The following is a 23,308-nucleotide window of genomic DNA, read 5'->3' on the forward strand; positions in this document are numbered from 1 at the left end:
TTCACCGGTCCTCAGGTGACAAGATGTCACAACAAGTTTCACACTGTCTTCCCCTACCACATGCTGTCATGAAAACAGAGTAAACAACTTCCTGTTACTGGCTCGATGTGGCTCCCAGAGATATTGGACAGAGAATGTACTGTGGTCACTTTGTGCATGGTAGCATCTTCACTGTGACAACCACAGCATGCAGATGATTATTTTGTCTAAATGCACCAGTCTGAATGTAATCTGTTATGAGTTATGGCAGGGATATCTGACATTAAAAGGTCTGAAATGTTACAGTGTGTTAAAGTCATCCTTACTGTTTGTGTTCTCTGGTTATAAACTGCGTGTATGTCCGTGCAGGGAGAATGAGGTCCTGAAGGTCCAGTTGAAGAAGTATGTGGGGGCGGTGCAGATGCTGAAGAGAGAGGGGAGCCAGGGCAATGATGGTAAACCACACACACACATACACACACACGCACACACACTCTGCATCATTATGACCTGAAATTAGATTTCATATCTGTGTCCCAGTCCGTCTATTTTGCTCTCAAACAGAAATGCTTATAGATGAGAAATAAGGTCATCAGTTTCCTCCACATCCCAGATCAGTTCAGATGCATTTCTCAGGGGCTCCGATGACTAACCTACCTTTTCACGGTGCGAACCCTTCTCTCACCCTGACTTATCCTTCCTTTTAGTTTTTGCGTAGATTTGATAACTTTGACTTTGTTTTCGTGTTGCCGGGGGGATGTAAGCGGTCGCTCTGTGTAAAGACTGGCGAGATAAGCCCCAGCTGTATCAAAGGCAAATAAAATGAACATGGCAGATTATGGAGGGCCACATAATAGCTAATTGCATTTTGGGGGATAGAAAGGAGAGCGGTTATCTGTGACGCCCTGGAGGGTTTATGTGTTTGTGAGTTTTATTGTATGTTCTTTGTGAGACAGAGGTAAAGGGATACGTGGAACTTTGTAATATCAAGTTAATCATGTTTTATTTTCTTAAGAGGTCATAAGAACAAATAGCTATTTGGTGCTAAAAGCCTTTTTAATAACACAAGATAAATCCAGGGTAGAATTATTTATTTATTTAGGCGAAAGAATACATAGGAAGGAAAATTTCAGTTTTTGTCAGGATGCGATAAAAACACTGCAACACTGATGCATCAAACAGTGCAGGAAACAAGCTATGGTGAGTATGGTAGGTCGAAATTGATATTGACATTGGGCGTGAACAGTTATGTAAGGTCAGGTGATATAGATAAAATCCTTTTGCACATAATGTGTACGTTGAAATGACATGGCAAAAACTTTATGTCATCATAAATGAAAATAAAAATAAAATTAGTCACTCACTACATGGGCTGGGTATCATTCAAAAAATTTACAATACCAGTATCCATACGGTGATACTAATACCCATTAAGTACTCCTTTAATACCTTTTTTTTTCGACTTTATGTGATACCCAGTATGTGAATTGAAGCATTCAGTTGTGTTAAATGCCACCAGACACCACAGGCGTAAAGTAAAGCCATACTTTCAAACATTTTGATTTGCTCTCTGCAGGCTGAGCTGCCAACTCCGTAAATACACAACACTCAACTGTATGGCTTGTAGCTGCTGTGGCAGTAGGCCAATCACACGTCACATTCAAATGAGGAATGCTTGCAGTGATTGGCTGCCAGCAACACCGTACAAGGTGTACAGGGTGTATCCTGCCTCTCGCCCAATGGCTGGGATAGGGCCCCCCCACCCCCCTGCGACCCTCAAGAGGATAAGCAGTTATGGAAAATGATTGAATGAATGTATTTCGGCTGACACCTTAAAGTTATCGAGTATTGATACCCAGCCCTGCTACTCACTGAAAAAGTAATAACATTACTTATTTTTTGTTATATTTAATAGTAGAAAAGTAGTATAGAGTTCTAGTAGTAGTATACTTATGACACACCCTACAACTGAACAGAACCAGGTGATTCCTGATTGAAGGTTTACCAGCTGAATATAGGCAAAGCTATTGTGCCAGTTACTAGCTGGCAGCTAAGATGACACAATATTTTACAACTTTCATCTCAGAATTTAAGGAGGTGCATTTCATCAGCCTCCTCAGAGGAGAAATTGATGTCAAGCCTCCATCAATCTCCCAGTAAAATACAGTACAAGGAGTGACAAGGTGTTTCTGGGATTAGCAATTATGATGTAATTATTTGTATTTAACTTGTAGTGGTTCACAATTCAGTTCAGTTCAGTTCAGTTCAATTCAATTCAATTCAATTCAAGTCAAGTCAAGTCAAGTCAAGTCAAGTCAATAGAGCTTTATTTATCCCGAAGGAAATTCTTGTGCCAGAGAATGCTTCAAATCACAGTAACACTAAGTACAAGTACTACATTTTTAACGAATGACAACTGGTACCAACCAGACACCCAGTGGACTCCCCAGGTCAGGGTCGATCACTGGGCCCAGTTCTAGAACAATAGAGTTTTCAATATCTAGAAAAATATACAAATATACAAGATAAAAGTGACACTACAAAAACAAAATAATCACATAACTGTCCAACAGTGACTGTCATATCACCCAAACATGCTGTGGTGATAGTTTGGGTCATCATTTTCTCATGTCTTCCACATAAGTTTGGTTAAATGTACAGTTTTTCTCCAAGCTTGTCTGATGCTCTGACTGCTCGTGTTTGTTCCTAGATGAATAAAGGTGAATGCAATGGTATTATAGATTCAGGGAATGATGGCTGAAATAACTAAAACAAGATGCAATTAGTATGAAAGTGGACTTCCCATTTAACGTGCAAATTCACTACCAACCAATGTCCAAAAAGCTGGGTCAGTGCTTTTTTTTTTTTACCTTCTTTTAGAGTCAGTTATTGTTCTCAGGTGCATCGTCAACCCCCACTTGTTAACCAAGTGTAGGCCTGTGCATCTTCATCATGTTTAAAACATCACAACCGCCTCACATTTCACTCCTGTGGTTCCCAGCAATTACTGTGTTCAGGCTGTCAAACACGGCCACCTGGCCCGCTGACACTGGAGAGCACGGCCAAGAGAAACACTGAAGGGAGATGATTAGAGGTAGAGATGGTGATTCCCTCACACGTGAAAAGCCATATATATAATTAGGAAATAACCAGAATGAAAAGTCTTAACAAATCTGCTCTGGTGTGGTTTGCCATCAGGACATCGATCACGAGTTTGTAGCTCTCCTCTTGTTTGTTTTTTGCCCTTCTTGTTTTACCGCCACTCATTATCCCTCTCCCTCATGTTGACTTTTTACTCTCCCATCATTTGTACCCTTTTCCCCTCTTCCTTTTTCACCCCTCCTTCATCCCGCTTGTCTTTTCCTCTCCTTCCATCCCCTGCTCCCCTCATCCCGACAGGCGTAGTAATTCCCTCTCCACAGCGGCGTCTAAATGATTTCATCCTCCCTCGCCTCTGTCTTCTCCTGCTAATGATGTGCCTCGTTCCATCATGCTTTGATGATGACTACCACAGTCTGCTGGTGTGTGTGAGTGTGTGTGTGTGTGTGTGTGTGTATAGGGAGTAGAGGAGGAGGAATAATGTGTGAGCAGTTTAGGGGGAGCAAAAATCGGGGTTAAAAAAAAAAAAAAAAAAGCAAAAAAAAAAAGATGGATGAATTTATACGCAAGCGCCCCTTTTTCATGTGCTGTCAGTACACGTTCTCCGGGATCAGTGCGATGCCTTTTTGAAACCCCTCCTGTCTAATGATAGCGCTGCAGACGTGATCTCTTGAACGCTCCTCAGGCGCTGTCAGCCCCGCTGACATCCCACAAAAGACGGTTCTTCTTTCTACTGTTTCAGAAGAGTGATAATTATTGTTGCATGATGTCGTCAATCTCTGTTCGTTTGGGGGATTTCCCCTCTCCTCTTGAAATTTGCATATGAGAGATTAGTATGTGTGATCTTTATATCAACGTATATTACAATACTGCAGGAACACGTACTGCATATGTCCCTATAGTAGACGACAGGGTGTGCTTATACTTTACATGCCACATTAGCGTAGCTTCAATTTGTGTACCGTCAAAGTGAACATATAAGTGCTCCAGATAGGTGTGTGTACGTACATGTGTGTCTATGTGCACTAGTGTATGTCATTAAGAGAAACCATTAGCCGAACCTCAGAGGACTTGTAGTGTTACAGTGACAGTCATGTTTACTGTAAAGCAGAATTAGATGAAGAGAAATCTCCAGGGAGAGACACAGAGCAGCCCATGTAGAATTGTCACACCCACACTAACCCAGTTTTACACAGTTCCCATGGCTCTTGAAGATTCTTGAAGATTTGCACAAACATAATAAGTCTGAACAAGTTTCTGAACGTATATCGGTGGCCTTGAAAGAGCGGCATAGAGTATGCAAGTCACCTGCACACCTGCAGTATTCACTATATCTGTACAGATGTTTGCAGGAGGTCAGAGCTTTGCAGTGCATTTGGAATTAACTCTCCTCAGTGCAATCTGACATCATTAGTGCGAGTTAGTGTGCACTTTGGTTTTAAAGCTTTTGTCATGTGACACAATCAACAACAGTGAAATACAATCTTTCAACAGATGCTGTGTGTTTGCAGCCAGTTTCATCATGTTGCCCTGGCTCATGCATCTTTCCCTGTCTGGGACCCAATCCAAGACGGACCTGTTGAAAATCTACCCCGAACCTGACACGCATGAATTCACTTTCAAAAACTTAGAGTGCCAAAGTGAGTGCAGTCAGACTGACTTTGAATACGCCCAAGGATAAGAAGTAGACAAGTGCAATCAAGTAAAATAAACCCAACTAGAGAAAACTCCAATGATAGTGATGACACATGTAATCAGAGCTGAGAGCAGGTATGCTTGAATCCACTTGGGATGTCGTTCACAGTGGGATCCTACTCGACCCCATTTAAGCGGAAACAGACCGCTTTTCCCCCCTAGTGTTTCCAAGTGGTAGTATTGCTGGTGCCGCTGTTGTTAAGACAACTGGATCGCTTTCTGTTTTCCCTCAGAGCCTAGCAGCTACAGGATTTTGTTTCAGTTGTTCCACCATCCACCATTTCTGCCACTGCATATAGTTACTGCGAAGGCACTATCATCTTCCTGTTTTTGTTGCACAGTGGTTGATGCACTTCCTTTGCGCTGTAAATCAAGCCCACATTTTCCCACAAGATTGCACCCCGTGGCAGACAGAATTGCATACAGAAAGCAAGGCTACGTAAACTCCAGTGGTATCATTATTATAGCCATTACATTGTGTAATCAACATTTACTTTGTGGGTTGAGTCATACTAGGAAATGATTGGACCTGTGAAAACCTCTACTCCAATTATCAGTGAGTTACATCTTCAGGAGAACTTTGTGATGGACTTTTGATCAACATCATGCCATACAATTAAAACAGGTAGGGTGGGTTGGGGAGACGAGGACTCTTGCAATTGCACTTGATGCAAGACCCTGTTTGATCACATGTTGGCAATGCAATCTGAAGCTTGTGTTACTTGGTTGCTGTTAGCATAAATATTGCTGTTTTCTGAGCTACAGTAATTCTTTTTTAAGATTTTTTGGCATTGTTGCCTTTATTAGATAGGAAGGTCTAGCATGAAATGGTCTAGCGAGAGGGGATGACATGCAGCAAAGGGCTGGAGTTGGAATTGAACCTGCAGCTGCTGTGGCAAGGACATAGCCTTTGTACATGGGGCTCCTGCTCTACCAGGTGAGCTAGCGTGTTCCCCAGAGCTACAGTCATTCTGACCTTGTCCAAAGTCACCTAACCTTAGCTCTGTTTGTCCATGTAATAGGGGCTGCACATTGGAAAACCCTATTGATATTCATGGTGTGTCTGATATGTGCTACAAGCATTATTAAAAGATGTTACAGTATGGTCAGTGGACCTGAATTTTCTGGTCAAAGCTATTCGACATCTTCAAGTGTAGCAGAACCAAGGAGAGAGGTGGTCAAGGAAGAAAAGGTGTAAAAAAAAAAGGTAACAAGCTCTTGAAATCCTGATACACACCACAAGACAGAAAATTATAAGGGTTGCAGCTTTGTTACTTTTTAATTTTTTGATTAGTCTGTAATATGACAGATGAAAAATCACAATCTTCTGGAACCCCAGGTGACTTCTTCAAATGTCTTGTTTCGGCATTCAGTCTAAAACCTTAAGACAATTAAATTTACGGTGATATAAAACAGTATGGAGGGGGTATGTTGAAGTGAATGCTGCAGCTCTGGATGTATAGCTCACTTTGAAAAAGACGGGTTCAAGTGGTGGCAGTCCATTGACTTAAGCCTGGTTAGTGTATGAGAAGCAGTAAAGGTTCAGGGCTGCGCGACTCGAGATGGAGCACTTTTGTCTGAAGCCAATTGGTTTAATGATAGAGGGCCGGGGTTGGAAACAAGGGCACTGACTGGATAAGAAAACATTGGTTTTCCTGGAGAACCTGTGCTGTCTTAGTCCTCAGTGGAAGCTCTTTGTCTCTCGAGACATAATGTTTTAAGACGTTTCATTCTCCCAGGGGGAGGTTTAATGGCTCACTGGTTGACCGGCTGCTGTTTGACTGACTGCTTTACCCGGGGGATTGATTCCCCGGGGGATAGACTCCAAACTGGGGGAAACGGGTTTCACCTCCTCCCTCTGAGATGCCTGATCGCTTCACGTGGTCAGCTGAAATTGGCCTGCCGTGCTGTATATAAAAAAGATTGGCCTGCCAGTGGCGGGATAGGGATCAGGAGTTATTAACCTGTTAAGTGCTGGCTGGGCACGCAGAGGACACTCGAGGAGATCGATAGCGGGTCAGAGGGCAGTTAGTCCGGCAAGATGGAATTCCCTCTCCTCCATTTTCTTGTCAAGAGCTCTTTGATACCTCTATTTCCTCTCATTTTTATCCAGACAGCCCATTATTCCTTTACATTAATGCTTTTTCCCCGTAGAAACAGTGAAAATGGAAAGGAGTGACCTTAAGGTATAAAAGGAAAATTGACCATGGGGGTTAGCTTTGTTTGTTTTAACAATTGCATTCTTTTTTGTAGCTTTAAAATAATATTAAAAACATGCCAGTCAAACTAAACCCCTCCTGTTTACCCCCTGCTAACTGTGTTTTCCCAACCAGAATTAGATGTGAACCTGCGCTTTGATTCATTTTGCTTTTTGCCTGTCACTGCGTACGTGTTTAATTTGTCCATAAATAAATCTGCCGCGGACGGCAGCTTATTCATCTCCAATAAGGAAATGGATTACATGGCCGTTTAAAACCCAATAAGCTTCCCCTTGCTGCGCCTTGGTCTCTCCTGCTTCCTCTCGACAGCCAGTGGCCTAATGAGTGAATGAGAGGCATTTGTCACCGCTGCCTGGCCTAATAGGAGTGTGTAACTTATTCATTACACACATAGATCTGCATTTATCGTCCCTCTGTGCGCTCCGCTTTGCCCTTGTAGGGCCTCGGGGAGGTCAGGGAACCTGCTGCGAGGTGTCAGCTGTGTGTGTGTGTGTGTGTTTGTTTATATGCACAAGCCTCCCTTCGTATGCATAAAAGTGTGAAGTTGTGCTAGCATGTTAATAAAAAACTTTGTGTGTAGCTTTGTTGAAGCAACAATATGTTGTGTATGTGTGTGTATATGGAGGTGGATTTTAATTACTTGTTAACTCATGAGTATCAGAGTATGTTCAGGAGTTAGTGTGAGAAAAGCAGGTCATGGTGGCGATGGGTTGGGGGGTCATTATTAAGGAAATGTGTGTAGGTATGTGTTTTGTCAGGACAAATGTGCATAAGTGTGCACATTCATATATTGCATCAGTGTTAATTGTCATTTTGTGGATGGGTCCCATGTCCCGCCGAGTGAGTGAAGGTGAGACAAAGTGTGTACGGACGCGTGTGTGAGGCCTAAATTAAACTGTGCATTAGCGGCTGTAGGTGGGTATGAAACTGTTGTAACTGGTGTGTAAGTGGTTTATGTTATGAAGTTATTTACGTCCCAGTAGGCCGACTGTAAAAGAGCAAATGATGAGTCACTCTCTATGTGAGTTGAGCTTAATTGTGCCCACACGTTTTAGCCGCAGATCATAACAGCTCACATTGTTTAGCCTCTCAGGTCTTAATCCAACAGACTGGGCATGTTTACCAGCTCAAAGGTGTGAGGGACTTTCATTTGTTCAGCGGAGGGTGGTCTGTCTGTGTACATATATGACAATGAATGCAACAGATACTGTTTATTTACCTGGCACAAGAGAGGTGACACCGCGTATTGTTTGTCCCAGGTGGGGCCAGGTGGTCACCGCGCGTTGGCTTCTGCAGCGTCATATCTCGCAGGTTTCCATGTGGGCACAGCAGGGGTGCGTGACAGATTTCATCACCTGGACTGATCGGTGTTAATGAACATTTTAATCATCTCGCTGAACGCCAGAGCCTGCTGGGTGTCATCTCGTCCGCCTTTTTCCCAGAGATAAATATGGAAAAATGCGGCTGAGGAGGGAAAGCACTCCAGCGGGGTGTAGATTCCCATCTGATGTATCTTTTGGCTCTCATGCAACCAGTGGGTAGCATTTGTTTGACTTTACTGCCTTTTTGTCACAGTACTTGGTAACATAAACATTGCATATCTCCAAATTAAAGATATAAATAAACCTGCTTTTCATAAAACAGTAAAATTCAAGTCCTTATTTATACTCTCTGCCACTAAATCAGTGGTTTACCAACACTTTTGCTGTCCTTCATAAGATTTTAGTATTTTCACAGACTCAGGGTTGGTTGACTTAGGTCGCATTCACACTGGCACCATTTGGTTCACTTTAAATGAACCCTGGTCCTCTGCCATGGATAGTTCGGTTCGTTTGGAGTGGTGTGAACGCTCATTCGAGCTCTGTTGCGGACTAAACGAGGGAACCCTAGTCGGCTTGAAAACTGGGAGTCTTGGTTCACTTGCAAGTGAACCCTGGTGCGGTTCGCTTACAGTGGGAAATGCAAACGGACTATCCAGTGAACCAAAGAGAGGAAGTGAACTAAAGAGAGGAAGTGACGTAGAGCGCAAAAAGTGCGGTGTGAAAGCGAACCGAACCAAATGAAGGTGTGAAATTTTTCGGCATTCCTCGTCCAATCGAACTGAGACCCCCAGACTATCCTGGTGTGAATGCACCCTTAGACTGTATCAGAGGTGTATCAACGTTTGTTTGAGATTGATTTGATTACAAATCTCTCCATTGCTTGCTCTGATACTCTTTGTACCTGGAAAACTCACAAGCCAGAAAGCATTGTAACCTTAAAATGACACCAAGCTACCATGAGATGTCATATCACTGGCTGCTGCATATTTAAAATGGGTTTTTAATATGATAATTTTGGTCTTTGTTTGCTCTTTTCTTTTGATATGCAGTGTAATGTTGGCTCATCCTTTAAACATCCACTTTGGGAACCACTGCACTAAATGATGTAACACAGGCAGAGGCAGAAGGTTTGTAGTTTTATGCTTCTAACAGGAGCAGCTTATGGGAATGGGTAGAGTAAAGTGGGTTGACAAGATGACGATTGATGGCTTTACAGAGCTAGAAAAGAACACCACCTAAAGTAACTTCATCTACAAAAAAACAAAAAAACAAAAAACAAAACCCAGTCAAGTAGATGTCACAGTTTTTATCTGTTGATCTGTTGTAAGAGGGATCAGCAGAATTTAAAGATGCCACAAAAACACAAAAAGCAAGAAATTCCACTCTGCAACAGGCAGCACTATGTAAACTGTAGGATTGACATCAGCGTCACGATATTAATAATATGCCAGCATCAGGTGGCTTTATTGACATTAAAAGCAGGACCTTTGGTCACATTATAACAGGAGGTTGTAACCTCTATTATTCAAAGGTTGTCTCTGGGCTCGGACCTCTCTCACTGTCTCACGGCTGATGACCTTCAACTCTACCTTGCCTCAGGCGATGATGTTATCTGTTTCTGGAGCTAATGTGGCCTCTAGTCCAGGGACTTTGCCATTTTTAAACCATAAAATTATCATATTGATGTATTAACAAGCAGAAAAAGGATAAAAGATATGAATTTTTAGGTAGTTGCCTTAGCTGTACCTGTCACTTTACCTTACCATTTGCAATTATTACCACAAATTTATGTTGCTTTATTTCAAATTGTATATATGTTACATTTTTTCCTCTGTATTTTAACTTGCACTGTTTCATGTCAGTGATTGTAGTTTTTCTACTATCGTGATCTTCTTTATAAATATTCTATGAGACCGTTGTTACAATGAGCCTGAGATCTACGGTTTTCATGGCCAACAGTGTTTTTTCTGTAATTGTTGTGCATATGACAATAAATAATTTGAAAGTTGGAAGAGGGAGAAATACAGCAGGTGTTTTCCCCCACAAAAAAAATGTAGTGTATAGTGTCAGTTGTGCTTTCTGCAAAGACAGTCGCCGTGGGCAGATTGTGAAATAATGGGTTCCTGGGTGCAGACATGGAAAAGGCCCCCACCACCTCTTCCACATAGAAGCGCCTTTTTGTAGTCATTTTGCATCTCTTTGGAGTTGTTTAGTGTTTACAGGTGAAGGCCCCTGAGACTTTGGGCCCCTGGGCCTATGCTCTTTCATTAATCCATCCATTACAGTTGCACAGACATGAGCTGACTCGGAATATTGCCAAAGAAAAGTTTGGATTTTTTAAAAAGATTATTTCTGGGGCCCATTTGCCTTCATTATAGGACAGCTCAGGAGTGACAGGATAGGGGCCAGAGAAAAGGGGGATGACACGCAGCAAAGGGCCACAGCATGGGATTGAACCTGCGTCCCTGCAAGGACTCTACCAGGTCAGCCAGAGGTTGCTCCACATTTGGGTCTTTAAGTCTGTGGGGGTATTCTGAAAATGGCGTGTCTGATGGTGTGACCTGGGACCCTTGCAGACGTGTCAAGCATAACTCAAGCATAAGACCTTGCCCGACTTCCTTCCCCATTGCCTGCACTTGAATGAAAACCTGAGAGCTGTCGGGGAATCTGTCACTGTCTCAGTTTGTCCAAGTCCTTCTATGAATGCATTTGCTGAAAGTCCCCTTGAACATAAACTATGTTCCTCACAATAACCTTAACAGGTAAATGTAAGTGAAAGCTAAGATCTCACACTTGTTTTAACTATGAAATCATCTTCAAAAAGGGATGAGCGAAGAGCTTATAGAGGTACCGAGAGGATTTTCAAGCATTCAGCCGAGCCGAGGCATTGTGTGCAAAATTTGAGAGCAACTCAATTTGAGGAGGATGTTTCTAATATTTGTGCTCGCTCAATCCTCTTGAAGCTTTGTAATGGAGTGAGACGTCTGTCTCTGAGATGGGATTAAGTAAAGCGAGAGCTATGACTATGAGTCTGGAGACAGGGAAGACGGAGGCAGAGGAGGGGAGGGAGGGGAAGCCTTCAGGTGATGCATCTGGAGATTCACCTTTTCTCTTGCCTCAGGGTGTTTTGAATCCACACACTCATACACACACGCCTCCAGGCCATTACTGTACCTGGTACACAAAGTCTCCACAAGTTGCATCCCCACCGTCCCGCAACCACACAGGTTAACGTGTGTGAGACTGGGTGTGTTTTGCAAAACCACCTCTAAACTAGCACAACACACAGTCTCTCTTTTTAACATCTCTTTCTCCCTCCTCCTCCTCCTCCTCCTCTTCTTCCCTTCTGCCTCCTTCCTCTATCTTGTGAGTGATTACATCTGGTCCCAGCTCGCCCACCTGCCTCCTAGCCAGTGTAGTTTAGGAACTGATGCTGTATTAGCTCAGAGCCAGGCTAGCCAGTCTTTTGCTGCATGGCTGCCTGCGCTGATGATGATAACACAGCACAGACCTGCTTCAACATTTTGGCGGGGCGGAGCGCGGGCTAAGCGGTCCGGGTTGTATAGACCAGATGTCGGGGACAGAGGGGCGACATGATGGCCGCTTGTCACGCCGGCTGTTGTTTTACTTTGACACATGTTTCTGCTGCGGCGGCGGGCGCGCGGCGGAGCTGCGAGGTGGTGTGACAGCCGGGTGTGTGTTTCACTAAGTACAGAAGGAGAGTTTGAGGTTAAGTGTGTGTGTGTGCTGAATCACAGAAGAGTGACTGCACACTTGTTTAAAGGGGGCGGTTTTTAATTACAACAGTAGCTGTATGTCGGGTACCTGCGGCAGTCCCACCGATTTTCACACCTCCTCTCACTGTTGTTGCAATGCACTCTGGGTAGGAGGTAGAGGCTTACAAGGATACTTCAGTGGCAGTGATGTCATTGGCTTGGTTGGACCGAGGGGGATATTAATCAGAGCTGATCGGTGCTCTGTGACAGCCAGCCTACGCAGCGTCCCACACACAGAGCTGATAATGAAATTGTAGGAGCATCTGTCTCTGTTGTCCTTTCCCCTGTTAGTGTTGTCTTCTCCTGCTTGTAAACACTGTGGTTGAACAGGAGGAGTGTTACAGGAAAGTTGTGGTTATATCTCACCTTCTGCTTTTTATCTAGAAGAAGCAGCGTGTCATTTTGTCGCTTGAACTTAAAAGTGTTCATATGTTTAATTTGAATCAGCGGCATCAGGAAAAAAAAAGCCAAAACAAAAACAGAGATCCACCAGTGAATTTAAAATGAACCGTAAATGAACTGCAGCAGATGTTGCCCACTTTTCAAAAGTAGGGTGTGAATAAATTAGTTTGAATGTGGATGGTAATGTTGATGTTTATGACTTCAGACAGCTGACATCAGTTCAATCCCTGTTATGTTAAATGTGTCTTTCTTTTTCATTTTCACAATTTGCGGTGCCAGGTGGAAAATATCAGAACGGGCTGAACATCTTCAAACGCACCGCTGGTGTTGCCTCTACTTTTTATTTTCCCTGACAATTGTGATGGGCTGCTCTGATTAATTACCGCAAAGCGAATGCACATTGTGATCAATCGTTCATTGTTAGTTGACAGATCGTGACGCATCTCGTCCCGTGATCAATTTAATTACTAGATGACTGTCAAAACAAATTCCTCACTCATTGAATATACGGCCTTTTTTGTTGTCATCCTGTTGATCTCCTTTGTCTCTCCAAAGGTTAATGTTATATTTCCTAAAATTGCAATAATTTCTTTTGATATTAATGGAAGCTGTCTTTATATTAGACAAGGAGCCTCCACTTTAACGTGCTTCAGGAAAACACAAGAACATTGATGTTAATGTATTTTTACAGTCTGCAGTTCTTAGGTATGAAGAAAAATATGACTAAGGGGGTTACCTTTCAGTGTGTTATGTACTAACTTGCGTAGTGCGTGAGTTTCCATAGGGTAGTGTGCACTTCCTCTTCTTCTTCCTTTTCTTCTTCTTCATCTTCTTTGTCCTCTCCTTCATAATGGCATATTGTTACCTGACAGAGCATTACCTCCCACACTGGACTGGGATTGTTGCCCACAAAATTATCAGCTGGCTTGTTTTTTACACCAGAGCAACCGCAACTGCTGCAGATTCCTCAGCCACCATTTTCACAACTTTGTAGCTGCTATGTAGCCAAGATGGCGACCAATTTTCCACACTGAACTTTTTGATTGTTACGAATACACCATTCGGATACTCCTAGTGCACTGCATTTTGCCATACTTGTCAGTGTGAACGCACTTATGCACTCAAAATAGCAAATTCAAATATGAAAGAACAGGAATTAAGGCACAGCGTAAGAATCTTCACCCATGATAGCAGCGTTGTTGGACTGCACTTTTACATGGTGCCTTAAGATAAATGCTAATGCTGACTTGCTTACAGTGAGAATGCTATCATGCTGATGCATAGCAAGTATAAAGTTTACCAAGTTCACCATCTTTTGTTAGTGTATTAAAGTCCCACTGATTGTCACACACCTGAGTGTGTGAAATTTGTTCTCCACATTTGACCCAACCCCTGAGGGAGCGGTGAGCAGCAGCGGTGCCACGTTTGGGAATCATGTGGTGATCTAACCCCCCAATTCCAACCCCTGATGCTGAGTGCCAAGCAGGGAGGGAGACTGGGACCCACGACCTCCCAGTCTCAGGGTGGACGCTCTACCTCTAGGCCACTGAGCTAGGCCAGGCATGTGAACATAGACTTACCTGGGTCCAGACCTTTAAATCCACGAGTTCAAGTTGACTGATTCATCTGGCATCGGGACATGAAACAGAGGTTTCTTGATAAAAATAAAAGACAATCCAGTGAGTGCTGCGGAGGGACTCGACTAGTCAATCAGTGCCTTGGGCAAGACTAATGCAGTTGTCAAGCTGTTGTCAGATGTTTTTTAAGCGAGCCCTGGAACCAATGAGAAGCAATAACAAGAGAAAAGACGGGCGCTTTAGACAAGATAGACTCAGCTATCGAGGCTGTTCGTATTGTGTTTTACTTTGCTCCGCTCCACTCTTAAACCCTAGCAAAATGGGTATGTTGGCATGGCTATGGATTTGTGTGAACCTAACATAATGTTAGATTTAGTCAGATACGTTGGTCTCTTGTGATTGGTCGGGAAATGTTGAATCCCTCTCCACCACAGAAATCAGTTAGAGTGGACGCAATGTCAGACTGAAAATGGAAACTAAGTGTAACAAGTTTGCAGTCCTGTCTGATATCAGGCAAATCATAAATCTAAGTATTGGACAAATAGGATTTTGACTTGGTAATAGTGAAAGTCAGAGAATCACATACTTTTTCAAATTCAACCTGGGGGCTCAGTAATGTTTGTAATTTTCACTCAAAAAACCAGAAATGTCATCCTCATGGTGTTGCTAGAGGAAAAGGGAGAGGATCACCAAAGGGATCAGGTTCATCCTCTCAGCACCATGGATACATGTACCAAATTTAATGGCAGGCCAACCAGTACTTTCTGATATTTCAGTCTGGACGCAGGAGACATACCAACCAACCAACATCACCATCCTTAGAGCCTCTAGTGTGGCTAAAAATGGAACATTCTGAGTGCTTTTGGGCTCCACTGTTTTGATTTTCTGATTGTTGTGTTAGACTTCTCTGGAGAGCGGCGGTCTCTGTAAATTCAAAGGGAAATAATTGTACAGTGACGTAAATCATGATTAGAAGTGACTGGTGTAATGGCAGGAACAAGGAAAATAATGCAAGTTTGAAAAAAAATAATCATCCTGTTCTTATCCAGAGTAATTTTCAGTGAGTACAGACCGATGAGCTTCCGTTCTTTGATCAGCGAGATTACAAGCAGACAGAATAAGGACTGCAAAGGTCAAACCTACAATGCCATGACAAATTGCTGCAACCAGAGCAGGTACATGTAGCAGTGCTAAGAGTCGACTAAGTGCTAAGAAAATGGCAGAAAAAAAAGAGCCACATAGAGAAAGACATTCCAATTTATTCTGCTCAGCAGCATTCCTGTAATGATAATAATAATAATAAATTTCGTTTGGAGTGCCTTTCAAGGAACCCAAGGATGCTGCACAACACAAAAGAATCATTCTTCTTGTCTCGTCTCAGATTGAGTCTCCAAACATGTGGGAGTAATCTGTTTTGAGTGATATGTCTCGGCTTGATTATGAGTTTTCTTTTTCTTTTTTGGAGCACTGCTGGGATTTGGATATGAATATTTAGAGTCTTACACAGATAACTATCCACGCTCGTTTGGAGCCTTTTCATTTCAAACCCCATGGAGCCTTTGAGAAGCCGCCGCAACTCTCTCCTGAATAAGTGCCACCAGCAACCCAGCAAATCTCTATCTCTTTATCGCTGCCTCGTAGCGTATCTCCCCCCCCCCGTGCACTGAATCGCTGCTCCCTCTAAGACCCCCCCCACCCCCACCCCTTTATTTATGTGTGTGTGTTTGTGTGTTCAACTAATGTCTGAGTGTTTAGCTTGTTAATGTGCTATGTGATAAGAGCCCAGCTCTATAAACAACTTAATCCTGCATTTTATATGCTGGGGAGCACCGCTCTCTGCTCCTTCAAAGACCTGGAGGCTTAAGAGGAGAGGTGCAGGTGAGTGGGGGTAGGTGTGTGTATGTGTGTGTGTGTGTGTGTGTGTGTGTGTGTGTGTGCGTGTGTGTTAAATGCTGTTTGGGAGGCTAAAGTAAAGGGAAACAAGAATTATTGCCTTGTGGTTGTATACCTCCGTAAACCAGTCAAGTTGCAGTTACAGTTTATATCTATGTCTGTCCAGACTCATATTTAGCCATGATAAAAGACAACGCTTGAAATATTGCTGCAAAGAAACACCTTATGCTAAACTGTGGGTGCTTCACACACAGTTTCAATCCGGCAGTACAGAAGATCTATATATTTAGTTCACTTTCAAGGTGGGCACCCAAAATTAGTGTCACCAAGTCAGTATCTGACCAAAGTTATGGCATTAAAAATGGCCTGAAAAGTGTTTTTGCAGAACATTATAATCTCACAGGGAAGGTGACCTTTTACCTTCTGGACTTAAAACATCATTACTTCTTTATATCCACTTAGATATTTGTGTGAAGTTTTGTCACAGTTGATGTAGAATTCTTGAGTAATGGAAAAAGCAGGTTTTTTGAGGTCACAGTGACCTTGACCTTTGCCCCTTTGACCACCAAATTCTAATAAACTTTTTTTGTTGTGTCCAAGTGGACGTTAGTGCCAAATTTGAAGAAATTCCCTCAAGTTTGTCTTTAGATACTGCGTAAATGACAATGAGATAAACGCAAGGCCATGGTGCCCTTGACCTCCAAGATCTATTTAGTTCACAGTTGAGGTCAAGTGGACATTTGTGCCAAATTTGAAGAAATTCCATCAAAGTTTTAAGCTTAGGTTTTGATTATTTGTGCATGAGAATGGGACGTACGCACAGTCAACTTGATAACACGATGCCACCAGTGAACTGAAATTACAATACATTTTGGTCATAAGTTAGTATGTATGTCCTTAGTGTTTGTGTTAACTGGTTTCAGTCAAAATTGTAATTTTGTAGGAGCTATTGATAACTCAGCAGGTGTTGAATTTACATGAACAAAAAGTAACAAGTGGTTATCAGGGCTAATTTTAGTAAGCTAGGCTAACTAGCTCCCAATTTCCAAGTGTAATACAAAATAAAGAGCATGATGGGTCTTCCCAATAGTTGACCATTGTAAAGGGACAGATGTCTTAATGGAATTGTTCACCTGAAAACAATATATATTGTATATAGTACGCAGCTCCCTAGTCTCTCCATGGTTCCACAACAAAAATCTATCAAAAGGTGTTGAGGTGAACAGGGCACCTGAAAAATGAAAGCATATCAGTGCACACAGATGGATGCCAAATGAAAGACAATAAAAACGTCTGAAAATCTTTTCTATTGTGGGCTCATGAATTCCAAACTTTTTTTGTTTAGAAAAATCTTTCTTTTTAACATTTATAAACCAAGCATTTTCTGGCTTATCCACCCATGAAGGAATTTGTTGTGCGCATATATAGTTGCGTTTGGATTTTGATGAGCCCACAAATGGATACGAGACACTTGGATAATGCTGCACAATGATTTTCAGAAAGTTTTCCGGATGTTTTACAGTGTTATTTTTTTCTCCGTCTTTTGTCCAGCTTCAGTCACAGTCTGTTAGCACTGATATGCTTTCATTTTTTGTCCAGTCTGCTCTCCTTAACACCGTTTATAAAACTTTTCTGGGAATCAGGAGTTGAGCACAATATGCAATACTATACATTTATACAATTTATATTGTTTTTGGGTTAACTATTTCTTTCAATAACTTTCATACTTAACCAGGGCTATGTATGCTTGTTGAAAGAAAGTCTTGTATCAGTGTTTATTGGCTGTAAAAAGCTGACATGTTCCGGTCGGTGCTTCTCCTAGCAGAGCTGGACCTCACATGTCTCAGATGCAGTGGAAAACGCCCACCCAGAGGCTTGAAACTTAGATGCTCTTTCCACAAATATGCCCAAAATGATTTTCTCCTCTCCTCTATGCACAAAAGCTGTAGTTTTGTCGACCAGTTTAAATGTACTGGAATTCAGTTAAAGACTTTTGGGAATGTTCGATATCGTCACGATCTCTGGTGCTTTAATGCCACTCTGCTATTATTCAGTGTCAATAACACTGGCGCTATGCAATCTTTGTCAAACAGTTTCAATACATCGAACATCTAAACTTTAAAGCTTCTACCAGGTGTGCTCCTGAAATAGAATTAAACTTGCAGCACACATTTGCAGAAAGAATCAGTAGTGTGTAAAATTGAATATTGTATTAAATTGTCTTCAGCAACATCAGAGTAGTATTGACATGTCACTGCTCTTGACTATGCTGGAGGAGGGTACGGGGTGTAGGAGGATGATGAAGGATGCTGCGGAGCTTCTTACTCTAACGGCTTCCAGAAGCTCTTTTTATATTGGTCAAATACCTGTGCAGAGGATAAGGAGAGCTCTAAAGGCCTTTGCTGCACTTCCTCTCATTTCTTTTCCCTCCTCTGGGACGGGACACAGGCTTTACCGCTCTGTCCAACCAGCTGTACCACACCGGACCCGGAATACTGATGAAGAGGTGAAATGGTTCATCTGCTGGGCAGCATATTCTGCAGCAGCACACGATTGAGGGGAAGGGACGAGTCATTTACGGGTAATTTATGTTCTCCTTTGACTCTTAACATGCGTCAAGGGTAATCAGATTCTAATTTGTGAGCTCAAGAATGAATAAAATCCAGGTGTAAATGCACCAAAGATGTATTGAAGATCGGGTTATCTACTCAGCTGCAGTGGATTTGACACGTCTGAAGGACGATTGAGACAGAAGTAACAGTGCATTTTCTGTTAAAGTCAACAGCCAACATTTCGGTTTTGGACAGCCAACACTGATACATGATTCATCTGAGCCGCTTTAATCGTGCATCTGAATATATTCTGCTTTGAGTGTACTGTGAATATGATTGAGATAAATATAATTTTTTTTTGGCTCCAGCTGATTATGATATTAGTTTAAATCAACGGGTTTAGAGATGGTGGGGTTTTGAGATTAACTTGATCCGCTGTTTGTTTTTAGCATGACAATTAAGTCCATGTATTCTCGGGGTTCTAGTATTCAAAATCGAATTCTAATTTTTTTGCTTTCACATCTTGCTCCCATCTTACATCATCTATGTTAACATTGACATGCATACAAATGCAAACAATCCTTTTTTCAGCTTCATAATTGCATTACAGATACGGTTATGAGATTGATGAAAAAACAACAACCTAAAAATAAGCATAGATATTCAAATTGTGTACACTCTAAAAAGTAAAAGTGCCTCTGGGAAACCACTGGGGATCCTCATATTGTAACCACATAAGGTTACAATGGACAAAGTCTTTACTTAAAAGCTTCACGACCCCTGATGAGATGGCCATCAGTCTCAAATGCTGCCGGAGTCAAAGGAAGGAATAGTTTGATGTTTTTTGAAATACAATCATCAGCTGAAAACAGTGTCTGGAGATAACTTTAAAAACATATACCACTAATTATTACTGAATACAGGCCTGGAAATGTAAAATGTTAATACCTTGGATTACTTTTGAAATACTTGAAAATTGTCTTGCTGAGCTCATTTGTCTTATATTTCCATGCCAAAAACACACAAAAAATGTCCTGGCTGTGCATCTCCTCTCCCATTGTTGTGTGGCAGGTGCACTGCACACACTGTATGTTAAATTTGTTAACTGGGCAATGCTTCATATGAACTTTACACCACGCACAAAAATCAAGTGAGCGTCACTTTCTGTCCACACTGAAACATGTAGTTTTGTTGTGTCATGTAAACAAACCACTTACCTATCAGCTGTCTGCTTAACTGCAGATGTAACCACTTAAAAGATTGCTGAGTGCTTGCTATCTATCTAGGTTTGTACTTTTTAAACAGAAATCACATGTTTTATAGTGTGAATTTACTGGAAATGACGTAGCCAATATAGCCAAAAGCAAGTAGGTTGTTGTTAGCGATGATCATTTACCAGAAACTTTCCGTGTCTTTGCAGTCTCCCTCCAGCTGGTAGGTACCCTCTTTAGGTTTAATAAGTGAAATGAAGTTCGAACCCTGGGTGGGGAGCCCTTCTGTGCGGAGTTTGCATGTTCTCCCTGTGTCAGCATGGGATTTCTGTGGGTACTCCGGCTTCCTCCCACAGTCCAAAGACATGCAGGTTAACTGGCGACTCTAACTTGGCCGTAGGTGTGAATGTGAGTGTGAATGGTTGTCTGTCTCTATGTGTCAGCCCTGTGATAGTCTGGCAAACCTGTCCAGGATGTAACCTGCCTCTCGGCCACTGTCAGCTGGGATAGGCTCCAGCCCCCCCACGACCCCTAACAGGAAAGTGGTTATGGAAGATGAACGATTGAATGAAGTGAAATGAGGAGGTCACATATAGATAAATCCTCTTTTCAACTTCAGGAATCAGCCCTTCCTCGTGGCCTCATCCACTGAGGAGCAACAGGAATGAATAGAAAAGCTCAGCTCAAACCACAAGGTCTAGATTTGCCCTTAGTCATTAGGTCAAGGTCCACACAGTTTACTATATTCAGTGGAAATTTGACACGTTCGCGAGTCAAGTTGTGTTCTATTTTATGGAACTATGTACTGTAACCACTGCTAGGCTGGGCCAGTGATTTAATGGAGTCTTAGAAAGTTAAAAGTAAGCTTTAGAGTTGCTGGTAGGTGTATTATTTTGTTGTTTTTTACCATTAGACAGAGCCTGACTAGCTGTTTCCCCCTGCCTCCAATCTTTACCCTAAGCTAACCTAATTGGCTACTGGCTGTAGCTTCATATTTAATGGACAGACATGAGAGTGCTGTTGATCTCCTCATCTAACTCTGAGCAAGAAAACAAAAAGGCATATTTCTCAAAATGTTGACTATTCTTTAGGTGCTTATTGGCTCTCATTAACAGGTATTAACTGTTAAGTAATGTATATAAAGTAATCCTCAAGTAATGTTGGATGTTAGATCCTGTAAGGACTCCAAAATAACCCATACAGGAGGTCTTCTCTACAAATGAGCTGCTTCAAGTGCTGTTACATTTTTACTTTATAATGAAAGAAATAATCAGACTCTTTCCCTTAGCTTGTTTTAGTTCCTTGTATGTAATTTCTACAGGCTTTCACAATTTTACACCACATCCGATGTAGACACTTTGGGTTCATTAATGTGAGATGTCGACTGAATTCAAAACCAAAAGCTTCATTATGGTGTTATCCTCTGCGTGCCCTCCTGCTACTGCCCGTCTTGTCTTTTAAATTGGAAAACTCCGCTGCGCTGATTAAAATGTGTCCTCAAGAATTAGCATGTTCCCAGCACTTCATATACATGCAAAACTCATGGCATCGTTTTATCTTGGAACGAGAACAAAACTGCTGAAAGATGAAGAAAAAATAACTTTCTACAACATAATGAAGATAACTCACTTGGAGAATCCACTTAGTGAGAAAAGTTTTTTTTTTTTCCTTCAGAGCATTTTTGGAGTTTTTCCCTCGGTGAATCCCACTGTGCTGCAGCCAACTCAAAGAAATGCTTGTTTTGTAAAAGTCCTTTGGAGTCTGGATCAAAAGCATTTTCATAGCAACTCAATCTGTGATTGAAATATTTAACGCTGGCACCGAGCCTTGCGCAATCGCTTTCTCTCTCACGCCGCCTCTTTCTTCACTCACTATCATTTCCTTTACGTTTCGTTCCTCCTCAGCTGTCCCTCTGCCTCTTATCCTCACTCGCTCACGTTTGTTCTCTTCCTCACAACCTACCGTGTTGTATTAATAATCCACACTGATGCAGAGTGGATATGGAGATATATATAAGAGGCTCTATGTATATTTGATCGTCTTCCAGACCTTTGACCTCCCGTAGACAGCAGCTGTAGCAGCTGGCATCAGAGCTGCTGCCGTATCTGAGCTGCTGAAAAAATAATGGAAGTATTTGTAGAAAAAGAAAAAAAAAAGGAAACACAAAAGTACACTTTAGAGAGTCTTTGCTGCAGTCTGCGTCCCTTTCATCCTCCTGCATGTGTGAGAAGCTTCTGAAGTGCTCTCTCTTTTTTTTTTTTTTCTTCTCTCCTCGTTGTGTAAATATGAATATGGAACGAAGTGTCAGGATGTTTTGGGGCTGTTGACATCAGAGAAGTTGCAGACTTCTTCCTGGAAGATCACTGCCTAATGATTGTCTGTGTACTTTGCATATGTCAGGGACAAGACAGGTGATCTGTTTTGTGTTGGAGAAATCACAGGCTTAATGCAGCTCCCTCGCATCAACACAGCAGCAGGGGTCATTTCTGCGTTTCACAAGCCCACAGACTTTTATTTGTTCCCCTGTTGTCTGTGGGACGACTCTGCTGATTAGGCTCAACTAAGAGAAAGCTTGGATGTCTGCAGATAAGTCAGCATGATTAGAGGCCACCTGATAAACTTTGACAAGTTTTGGTGTCAGAACTTATTAGCCGCAGAGCCCTAATCGGTTTGTGGTAATGAACGAGCCAGGCTTCTGACGTGCATGCAGGGTGAAGTTTACAAAAACAAAATCTAGCACGGCACACAGTTGTTTTCAAGATGAGTGACAATGAGTGACGAGCAGGTGGTACTGATTGAAACTTGCTGTCAACTCCAGTGATTAGCCACGTCTCAACTTCAGTGTGTAATAGCACCCTCATCTCCTGCGTAATTGGCTCTCATATTGATTAAATAACATATGCAGTCAGTAGTGTTTGTTTATGAGCTCAGGAAGTTCAAGTTGTTGAACTTTTGTGTTTGAAGTGTTTAACGTCCTCTCAGACGCCGGGGTTCAGCGTGAGTGGCAGTGAGTAACTTGAGGGTGTAAGCAGCAGGGTGTGACTCTTTCCACTTCAGAGTCAAAAGTAAATGTTGCACCACTAAGGGACGAACAATGGTTGAAATATCATCATGATATTAAAAATGTTTTACAATATAAGTATACATATCACAGTACTGTACGTGCATTCAAAACCAGACGTAAAATAATATTGGGAGTAATGAACTGTGTATCACAGTTATGCAGTACATGAGATCAATCTCTTTTACATGTGTCAAACAAATACAACAACTGTGTACATATCGAATATGACGTGTTGATGTGTTAGTAGTTGTTGCTGTAAAATAGCAGCTCTTTGAAGAAGCTGTTGCTCCTCAAGTCAGAGAAACTGACACCAAAACCTGTCAATGCTTCAGATTGCTGAAATACTTTGTTATTAAATTGTGTTTTAGCAGGAAGTTGAAATGTTGCTGAAAAGGGAACTCTGCTTATTTTACACTTTCAAGAATGTTTACAGGTCTCGGGGAAAACTACTGCATTTGTCAAAAAAAATGTTATGTAAAGCCTTTTGTGGCTTCAAAGGGAGCTGTGTAAAATATAAGA

The 23,308-nt window shown here is 42.0% G+C and overlaps 1 protein-coding gene across 1 annotated transcript in view; it reads left to right on the forward strand.

The window, feature by feature from the left end:
• snx29 (sorting nexin 29) overlaps positions 1-23,308 on the forward strand; it is a 195,763-nt gene that overhangs the window by 46,499 nt on the left and 125,956 nt on the right. The window contains exon 14 of the mRNA XM_049563223.1: positions 349-434. Coding sequence (XP_049419180.1) covers positions 349-434 — 86 coding nt within the window. The remainder of the gene's footprint in view (positions 1-348; positions 435-23,308) is intronic.

This window comes from Epinephelus fuscoguttatus, linkage group LG20 (assembly GCF_011397635.1).
Source record: "Epinephelus fuscoguttatus linkage group LG20, E.fuscoguttatus.final_Chr_v1".
Lineage (NCBI taxonomy): Eukaryota > Metazoa > Chordata > Actinopteri > Perciformes > Serranidae > Epinephelus > Epinephelus fuscoguttatus.